Source organism: Cariama cristata, unplaced genomic scaffold (genome assembly GCF_000690535.1).
Source record: "Cariama cristata isolate BGI_N322 unplaced genomic scaffold, ASM69053v1 scaffold43300, whole genome shotgun sequence".
Lineage (NCBI taxonomy): Eukaryota > Metazoa > Chordata > Aves > Cariamiformes > Cariamidae > Cariama > Cariama cristata.
Window position 1 is genome coordinate 1 of NW_009594916.1, and position 10765 is coordinate 10765.

The 10765-nt window shown below is 45.1% G+C and overlaps 1 protein-coding gene across 1 annotated transcript; it reads left to right on the plus strand.

Annotated features, from left to right (window-relative positions):
• Positions 1–650: 650 nt before the first annotated feature.
• On the plus strand, positions 651–10086 carry STYXL1 (serine/threonine/tyrosine interacting-like 1; the record flags this gene model as incomplete). The annotated part of the gene is made up of 8 exons (XM_009699730.1): positions 651–712; positions 1184–1310; positions 1636–1692; positions 2636–2781; positions 4174–4319; positions 5400–5494; positions 7524–7624; positions 9829–10086. Coding segments are annotated over 8 exons (866 nt in total), but the record flags the coding sequence as incomplete, so codon positions are not given.
• Between the last annotated feature and the right edge of the window lie 679 nt (positions 10087–10765).

Consider the following 10765-nt stretch of genomic DNA (forward strand, 5'->3'; position numbering starts at 1 on the left):
GTTTCTCTCATCCCGTTTCAGGTGCCATGATGCGGTACTGCTCTGGCTTTCATCACGTCCAGCTCTGAGCCGTCCCAGGGATACACACTCTCCCCTGCCGCTCCTGGAGGTTTTAGGGGTGGACAGGATTTCTTGATCGTTGCACAAAGATTGCTGATAAGCATTTGCACCTTGCATAGTGCCAGTACTCCCCAAAACGGTGCCTGATATTGCAATATTATGACCTGTTTTGGTGAGGGAGTCAGCCAGTTTGGGAGTGGGGTTGGGGTCTCCCCGGCGCCCTTCTCCCCATCTCGGGGGCAGCACAGAAGCAGAGGTGCTGGGTGCCGGGAGGTCAGAGGGGGCCCAGTGAGTGGGGGCCAGGCTATGCCACAGGGCAGAGCAGAACGGAGCACGGGACTGGCACTGTGAACGCTGCAGTACCACACCTGGGTCAGGACTAAAGCTGCTGGTATCGCTTGGTGTTACACAGACTCACATCAGTATTGGCATTCGTTACATCCACACCAGAAAGTCTCAGTTTCTAAATAAACGAATCTCATTCTCTGGTGGATGTCAGTGCCTGAATTCCCACTGACTGAATTACAAAGAGGATTCTACCTTTAATGCATCAAATAAGCCAATTGCTCTGTCTTGGCTGTTCTTTTCAGATGCCCGTACTCAGCGTGAATACGATGAAAGCCATATTATTACAGCACGCAGGATTGAACAGGTGAGGGGATTACCGTTTGTATAAACTATCCCTGGATTTAGCAATTAGCAGTAAGCCAAAATTTGCTTAAAACCCACAGGAAATGTCCCACCACCACCCCCCCCGTTTGTTTCAGCCCTGATCCATTTCTGCCACTGGGAGGGTGTATTCTGTCACAAAGCAAAGGTGGCTCCAGTAGCCCAAAGGAGTGGCACGTAGGAGCTGTATATCAGGAAAAAATATTGCACAAGAACTAACATATTGTAGCCTTGTCTCACAAAGGACAGTGCTGGCGTCTTTACCACTGCACCTGATGAAGCAATCTGGCGTAGTTTGCATCATTTCTGAATTCTAACCGGGACTTTCAGCGTCAAGTACAGACATAGCCCCAAACCCATCCTGTAGCTATAGGGTAGTAACTTGCAAGATGTCTGTAGCATTGGTGCCACAAGTGTTGGTGCTCCTGACAGAATTCCTCTGTGATTTCGGTAGAGTCCTACGGGGGAGTATCTGGTACCGGATTCAGAGGAGTTGAGGTGTGTCAGATACTGTGTGGTGTATGACTGTGAGACCAGTTCTTTGGATTGCTGTGACTATGAGGAAGAGGAGAAAGAAAAAGGTATGTGTGACCCATGTCAGTCAAGACCTAACTGCCAGGTAGATATTCTTCCCATTCCTCATTTAATTTTATGAGCTTACTGGAAGAGATGCAAATGTATCCAGTTTTATTTGAAAAATGAACATCTGTGCAGTGCCTCTGGTTTTTCATGTTGCATATGTTCTTAGGCTTCAAAAATCCAGACTTTATTTCAAAGCGTCCTGGCAGGCCTGGTTTCCTACCTGTGGACTGATCCCTCTGAAGCTCCTTGTTGCGTGTGAGGAATGAGTTCTTTTTTTTTTCCACATTTCTCTGAGATTGAGCTTGTCCAACGATTGCCTTTTAGGGAGCAGTGCTTCTTTAGAGACTGAAAACACTGACTCAAGTTCCATATGTTCACAGAGTAAGTACTTCCTTCTTTGAGGGTTATAAAAGGCTTTCACGTTATCATATTTAAAAAGACTTAGCTTAAATGGGGGTGGTGATTTGATGGAGTTCACCGAGAAATGTGAAGAGCCAGAAACTCTTCCATGTAATTGTTCAGCCTCCCTTGAACCATGGAAATGTTTAGCTTTCACGCATCCTTTGGCGCAGAATTCTGCTGTGTGCAGAACCACTTCTGTATGTTTGTTTGGCTCCTATTAGCTTTGTAGAGGCGACTACAGTCTTAGCAAAAATTTACATCATTTTTTAAAGAAAAAGATCTGGGAGTGTAAGGGGAATGAATAAAGCAAGCATGTTCGTAAGTGCTCGGTGATGAGACAGTAGCAAGGGAAGGTGTGAAGAATGAGAAGTGGGTTTCTATTGTGCTGATCTGTTTCTAAAGCAGACAAAGCCTGAGGCAAGCGGGATGGATCTCTTGGGAGAAGGAGGGGGAGCAGCCACCTCACATAATTTACTTCACTGCGGGGAGTGTTTAAAACACTTGTGAAGAATTTATTCAAGAAACCTTCTTCTTTCCCCTTTTGCCTAAAGCAGACTAAAGAAAAGGGTCTCCATAAAACTCAGATTATTAGATTTAAATTAATACTACTTCCCTATTATGAGAACTTATTACAAGCATTTCCCACAGAATAATGGGGAGGGGAAAAAAAACTTTATCTGGACCTACAAAAGAAACGAGGAGAGGAATAAAAGACCAGGACAAGAGGTGAAAAGCAGCATGCCCTGTTATTGACCTGCAGCAACAATTAACGAGGAAGTCTAGCTTTGAACACGGCTTTCTACAGACTATTAGGTGAAATGAAAAGGAGTTTGCTGTCGGTGTCAGTGGGACAGATGTCACCCCCAGTGCTGATGAAGGCTCTCTAAATCTGCCCTGGCAAATAGCTTTTTGCTCTCACCAGATGCTGAGGAAGGAACTGCCGTCCGATATGCCAGAAGCTTAGAGCAGTTCACCCGCCATCCCGTGCTCATCCTGAGGGGAGGATACAAGCGTTTTTCAGCTTGCTATCATTTTCTGAGGAGTCAGAAGATACTGTGGATGCCTCAGGTGAGATGAGACTAATTTGCAAGTAGAAGACATTAGCATTCATATTCAACTGATGATGGCTAATGAATTCAAGTTAAATGGCGTTGTAAACCTGGTATCAGAGTAATTTCAAACAAAGGAATTGGATATAATTTGAGTTACTGTGCTTGCCCTGAGTCTCACCACTAATTCTTTTACAGCCACACTTTGCCTTTTTTTCCTCTTGTATTGCGTGAAAGCAAGCTCATGAGAACAGCCTGGAAAGGTTTCTCTGATAACCCCGAAACTGGCCTACTAGAGAGTACAGATAACTAAACAAACAGTAGCAAATGATGAAAAGAAGCAGGTTCCTCTCTGACACGTGGTTATCTGGGATGGTACACTGTAAATGTTTTCAGACAGAAGTACAATTCCTATCAAGCACTGTGTTCCATGTCTATAAAGCTTTTCATCGGGAAGGATCACAAAACAAGTGCGGCTGCATCGTTTCAGCAGGCCCAGAAAGAAAACAGCCATCCACTGAACACTGGTCTCCTAATTGTTTGGTTTCACCTACAAACAATGATCTGTTTAGCTTATGAGAAACAATTACCCTTTTTTTCACATCTAGGACAGGACCTGAGGCCGGACAGATTTAGAGGGCGCTGGACGACAGAGAACATCTCATTGCAACGTGTCTTTTGTTTCTGTTGTACTTCTTCACTTCTAATTCATGTGAAATCGCCCGTGACACGGTGCTAACCTGTGGGATGCTACAGTGCAGGAGAGAAAATCAATTCACTTTGTGCTGCTTTGTGAAGGGTAGCAAGCTGCTGAACTTCCCCATCAGATTCAGTTGGATGCAGAGTACTGCCTTGCCTCTCAGTTTAAGCTGTTGTTCTCTGTTGCTTTAAATTGTTAGGCTGTTCCTTTGTTCTGCTGCAGCATTAGCCAAGTATCAGTTAAGGATGTCGAGGCACTGTTGACTACTTGTGTATTTTTATTCTCAGCCTTCACCAGGAGCAGCTCCGGACTTGTCTTGTGCCACTACGGGGTACCTGCAGCTCTGCAGGTGGCAGATGATTTCACTCAGCCTTGCAAACATCAACTGGGGAGAACATCAAATGAATCTGTTATGCTGCAGTCCCTCCAGACAACGTAAAGAATATATGCCACCTCCTGTTTAGTTAGGATTTGTTTCAAGCGATGGCACAATGACAGCAATGCTGTTAATTATTCTTAATAAATCTAATAAAAATAAGACTTCAGTATCCAGAAAGTCCAGGTGATTGAATGAATCATTACGCTGGAATGTGTCATGGACTGTTGACTAAGCCCGCGTTCAATTCTTCACATGACTTCTGTTTAAGAACTTACCAAGCTAATAGGAGCAAATACACTCTCTAAACTGAGCCTCTGGTTTCTCTCCGGCAGGAACTAGACAACTTCCAGCCATACCCTGTAGAAATACTGCCTGCAAAGTTATATATGGGCAATTTCAAGCAGGCCTGTGACCAACAAATTCAGAAAGATCTGAAGATCAAAGCACACGTCAACATCTCAGAACAGCCTGCAACACTGTAAGTAAAATAGTTCAAGGTTTACTCTCACCAATGTCTGTGCCTGTGAAAACGGTGAGGTGGCACAGCACCGGAGCCCATTCGCAGAGGAGTCAGTGCCTGTGAACTTCCAAGGAAGCCTCTGTTGTTCACTGCAGATTCGAGTGCTGTTTCATGCTCGTTTTTCCGATCTCCACTCCAGAGTTAGCATACCAGCAATGCGGTCCTGCAGCCCTTGACCGTGACGTGGGTGGACTGGGTGAGAGGAGGAGTGGGAAGCCCTTGGCATTTCGAGTCTTATCGCATGCCACCATCCTTTGGGAAGAACCTACATCTCTGAATAGCTTTCAGAGTAAAATCTTACAAACACATCAGAGCAAAAGCTAAATCACCGATGTTTCACATTGCTGGTCTTCCTTCCTTACCTACACCTGTCCGTGACCGTTCAGCTCAGTCTGTAGGCCATGCTGGAAATGCCATTTCACACTGAAAAATCTAGTGGCATTTCTCAGGGTGGTGACGAAAACAAAGTAAAAATCCAGTTACCTACCCCAGGACATGTGTACCAGCAGACATTTCTCATGCCTTTGGCTCCAGAGGAAAATATCAAAGGTCTCTGCACTGTGGGTAATCTTCCCATGCCCTCTGCATGACATGCTTTCACATTTTGGAAATTCCTCATTGATATTTTGCTCCGTTAGTTCTCCGAGTCTGTGGAAGGAGGAGAGTGCTGTCATAGAAAACCACATGAAGTGAATTGGGGGGGCTATGTCCAGAAAACTGCCAACATGCACGCTGTGAAGGCACTCGTGTTTTCAGTTCATCTGTTTTCACTTAGCTCTCAGATAAAGGAAGCTGTAGGTTAAGTTAAGACATCAATGCTGATACCACATGGAATGGAAAATCAATAATTAAACTGGTTCTGTACTACAAGCATCTCAGTGTCTTACCATAACAAATCCCTTATCATAATGTTAATGACGACAATGATGAAAAACTCACACATGTAAGAGCAAACAAAATTATCAGCTTGCCTCCAACAAACACATTTTTTCAAAGCTGCTTCTCTGGTCCATGCCATGCTGTGTGCTCTTTTTCCAGGTTTGCAGAAGGCGGCAAATACCTCCATATATCTGTTCCAGATTCGCTCGAAGCAGATCTTTTTTCTTCCTTTGCCACCATTTGTCATTTCATAGGTAAGTTGTTCCTCATCTGGAATTCCTGAGACCTTGCTCACTGTAGGATATTAGATGGGAGTGACTGCAATTCACTCGAACAAGAGGCTCAGACAGGAGGGTCGTAATCTTTCAAGATCGGTACACTCCCAAGCAAGCCCACACCCTAATGGATACCTGAGCTGCCTTACTAACCAGCCTGATGGACCGGCAGGAGATTTTACAGGGCATCTGACTCTCATGTTCCTACTCTCTTGAAAGAATACCTCATTCTCTGATAATAGTGAGCTTTCCACCCGATCTGAAAAGGCTTTGCTGGAGGATGTCTACCAGGGCTTCCTAGGATTCCCTCCTATTCCTTTGTTCTTAAATACAACCCTTTGACTCTTACCAGCCCAAATCTTCAACCACCAGAGCTTTATTTGAACAAGAGTGTGACACACATTAGAGAACTTACCACGGGACACTGCTAATCTTTGTGATTTGCAGTACAGACCCACCATAGGGCCTGGGAAGACTTTCAGGTTGGGCGGCATGGACCTGCCTTCGCCTGATTACATCAGAGATGGCAAGAAAAAAACGTACGCTCCAGCTCAGTGCCTGCAGCAGCACAGCAGACATAGCTCCCACAGCTCTATCCTATGATGGTGTCCAACCGTGTCGTTATCTTTTATCACACGTATGAAATAATGCCTGCCACAGACCAAGGCCCTGCTGAGCTGAGTGTTGTACAGACCCAGGAGCAAAAGAAAACCCTGTCCCCTCAGACCTTATAATCCAAGTGCAATATAAGAAATGACAACTGGACACAAACAAAGAAACAAGGAAACAATATTTGAGGATATAATTTTGTAGTCCTGAATTGAATTTCATGATTTGCATGCATTGGAACCCAAATATCGAAATCCACTTACTTGCCTTTCATTTTGCCCCAGGTTTTTTCCCCAGCAGTATTTCAGAAGAAAGTTTCTTTCTCACATCAGTTTGTGGAAGTTTCCAAAACAGACTATAAGAGTTTATTAGCTGTAGGTCTTGTGTTTACTTGATAGTCGAACTGTTTACTTGACATTCTAGAGTAGGTTAACTAAACCGGAACGGTTATGGGTGAACTAAAAGCTCTCCACATACTCTGAAAAGAGTGTGGATATCCTCATGCCAGGTGTATGTTGGTGTGAGGCCATTTCTCCTCAGGTCTTAGAACAGAACTAGTGTCTCATTATAGAAATAAGTTAGAAAATGCTGGTTTAGTGCTTGAGAAAAAAATCAAAACCCAACAAAACCCCACACCTCTCCACAACAGTAAAAGAAGAGGCTTTGCCTTATGAATTCTGGAGTTCAGTTGCTGATACTCTAAAAACATGTCACGCTGTCTGCTCTGGAGAGGGAGGGAAAGAATTCAAAAGGTTATTAATAAAATATGCAACCTTCTAGGCATAGGTAGCAGAGCTAATGTGGTTAGGAGAGACTGACAGCATCCTTGGGCTTGGCTTTTGTAGAAGATTAGTTTGCTGATCTTAGCACTTGTCACTGCAAGCTATCCATCATAAAAACATCATAAAGCCAGCGCCCTAGCTAGCATGTACATGCTTCCTGCTGGTGATCTCCATGGAGGGGTAAGGGATTTGAAGTCCAAGTCCAGTTTGAGAGCTGATTCCTCTAGCATTCATCAGAAATTTCAATACCTTTAAACCTTTCTGGGAAGAGTTTGAGTAGGTGATGTGATGCTGACCACAGCCGATTGGTCATGGTAGACCACTTTTCTTCACTTATCTGATGTAAAGGTGACGCTGATCTGTAATGAAGCATTGAGTGGTCATTGTCACTTGGTTCTGGTCTTCAAAGACATGTTTTAACTCCGTGGATTTTTAAGAAAGGCGAGTGCTTACAGAAACAGGAGTTGGCAGGGCCTGTCTGCTGCTGTCAGGGTTCATGAGCGTTCCTGTCACTCAGGCTGCTAGCCTGTCAGCTGTCACTGAATTAGAGCTTGACTATACAATTGGAAGTTTGATTTCCCAGATCGCTAATTTGTGATTGGCATTTCTTTACTCAGATGCTCAGCTGGATTGTGGAGCGGTGCTGGTGTTCTCCAGCCTGGGGATAAGCCGGAGCAGCACAGTAACCATGGCCTATCTTATACAGTTTTCCCTGAAGGTACATCACTGCCATATTTCCCACAGATACTGGCTGGGTCTGCAGTTTATTTCTGTTTCTGAAGCCTCGTTACTGTAGTAATGCGAAAGACATTATCTGTGCTTTCATACAGACTGTCCACCTGATAATGTAACATTATATTATATGAGATTATTTCTTCTTTATACCATTAACGAGGTGGCTTAGGTGTGATTTTGGATCTGTGAGTCCTTACCCTGGCACTTGTGATATTCTTGCATTTCCCTACTGAACTACGAGGCTATAAAACTAAAGCTGTGGTTACAGAACTTAGTATTTCTGCTCTCCTGGATCTGAGAAAGAGAATATTTAGAAGCTACTGGAGTTAATTCCATCTCTTAATACCATGAGGTTACAGGCAAATTCAGAACCCAGTGCCCGCAAGGTTCCGGTTTACCACTGACTTCAGCATCAGCCCTGACTTCTTCCCAAATCCTATTTTATTTCTCCAGAAGCAATCCTGTCCCATAGGTACTACTGCGCAGAGAAATCTGGAATGGGGTAATACTAGCCCAGGAGGGATGTAGGGGTTAGATGGCCAGTACATGCTGTTCCATAGCTCTGAATAACGTAAGAAACATAATGAGTGACGGCTGAGAACGCTCCCCAGGTGCCGGGCCCTTTTTCCCTTTGCATACCACCCATGGGCATCCTGCTGCCGTAGGCACCATCTCATGGTGCCTGCTGACCACAGAGCAGGCTAGTTCCCCTGGGAACTGAAAGGCATCTCCTTAAAAGTCTTGTCCTTCTTTGGAAAGTGTTTCGTCCTTTGGGAGCTGGAAAGGATGGATCCAAGCTTTACTGAAGCTGGGCCTGTATCTAATCATTTAATTGATTTTGTGCAAACATTTGCAACATAAGAGGAAATCTCTTACCATCGCCGTGTGCCAACAGGTAATTTCAGGTTGAGCATGCCAACAGAGCTGCAGTCACTATTTCGTCTCTGCTCCTAATGCTGGGTGTGATTGCTCCTGCGCCCTGATAACCATTCGCCTGCACGCTAAATTGCTGGAGGTGCTTGCAATGGCAGTGCAAAAGTCAAAGGCTGATCCTTGCAATTTCTCTTAGTTGGTATCAACAGGTTGGTCTCAGCATTTTACTAAGTGCCAAAAAAAAGAAGAAAAAGTTGACAGGGCAGTGGTGTGCTGTGGCTGACCTGGGCGGTGCTTGCTCCCTGTTGGCAAAGCTGGCTGGACAAAGCTTTCCTGGGGGATTAGCCTGGCAAACAAGTTTGTTTCTGGCAGCCAAAAAGCAGTGCAACAGATTCCTGTGTGATCCTTCACCCAATCTAGGCAAAGTTCTTTGAAAGCTTCGAAAGACACAGATATTGCAAAAGGCAGGCAGATTTGGGAGGACACGCGGCCCCTTATTCTGTTAGGAATCGATATGTGAGTAGATCTGTTGAGTTCAGGGGAACCAGAGACATCTTACACCATGGGCCCAGGGGAGTAAATATTGGAAGATGAGCCTCAGAGGTCGCAGAATCACTGTGATTAGAGAAACAAACCAATGGAGCACTATCTTCTAACCTTTGGTCTCATTACGCTTAAGCAATCCTCCGTGTGTGGGGGGAAGTCCATTTTAAAAGCGGGAAGATGAGCACTGCTGGGTAAACCCGAGGATGCAGCTGGAGTAAAGCACAGTAATGCTGGTGGATCTACCCTGTGTGTAGCAGAGTTCCTAGCTGATTACTTGGAACTAACAAATAATTAAGATGACTGTAATTAGTGCAGTGGGATATAACTGGAGTGTCATAGCTGCTGTGCCACATCAGGTCACACCGATCCAGAAACATGATGACCTTTGTTGCTTACCTGTGAATAGCTGATACTTCACTGCTTTGCTTATCATGGAAGAAATAGCATTTTAGGGTAGAAAATCCAGGACTGCATTGCTCCATTGGTGTAAAATAACACAAGATACATGCCAGGTAGTGAAAGCAGCCTGAGCTGTCCTTGTATCCAGGAGAGCAGAGTATGAAGGTGACAGCCTTCTCTGAAGTTCACACCTGAGTCCAGTCTGTCCCTACTTTGGTAGCCAAATTCTTATCTGCAGGTTCTTGCTGTCCAACACAGGGAGTAAATACAAAGCTGTGTCATCCACAAGTATAGCTGTTTTGTGTAAATACCCGAGATTCACTTTCGGTTCAAATTCCTAACACTTCTTTGCTTTCCTTCGGTTTACAGAGAGCTTGGGACTACGTTCTGAAATGCAAAACGAACATGAGACCACACCGGGGCTTTGTGAAACAGCTCTCAGACTGGGAGATCCAAATCTATGGGAGCGCGACCACAGACATCTCTGAACCCAATTACTGACAGGTAGCAAAGATCACCCAGCAGGGAAAGGCGCTTCCCTGTCTGTACCACCGTGTCGGTACAAAGTTACTTGAACACCGTTTGATAAAAGATCTTAATCTAACGGAAAGGCTTTCCTCTTTAGCTCCATATTATTTTGGGTCAGATTTTGGAGCCGTTTGGGGAACTCACCTGTGCAGTTTAGGGAAAGCAAGTCCTGCAGGATGTGGCCTGTCACGCACCACTTGTCTCTTTTGCAAGTGAAGGGGGTTGTAACCACATTACCGGGCATGCTCCTTACCCCAGGTGTGGGGAAGTCATTAGGGTTGTCTCTGACAAGGTTCATCGATCCATAGCCTGGGATGGTAAATGTAGAGTTTGACTGTGCCACTTCCAGCCCGGCGCGGTGACGACAGAATTTCCCCATGTCAGCAGTCCCCCCGCTCTGCGTGTGCCTTCTCAGCTACCCGCAGACGCGGACGCGGCCTCTCGCAGACCCGTCGGTTGGATGGTCTAGCAAAACCACGCTTCCCACCTCCCACCGAACCTCTTGGCATGGCTGGTAATTTTGAAGCATCAATCCTGTTACATCAAAGCTAAACTCAGTACTGTCCTCTCTCTTACCGCACTCTGAATTCTTCGCATTGACGTCATAAAATAAAACATTACAGAAAACGCTCTTGGGCTTTCCTTGCACTCTGCGCTAAGGATTTACCGAGGTTTTGCATTTCAGATCATCCCCCTCGGTTCGTAATTCAAATACGTGTGGTCAGGGACGGAGCAGGCCAGCCTTTACCGCTCTGTTGATGAATTTACACCGAGAACC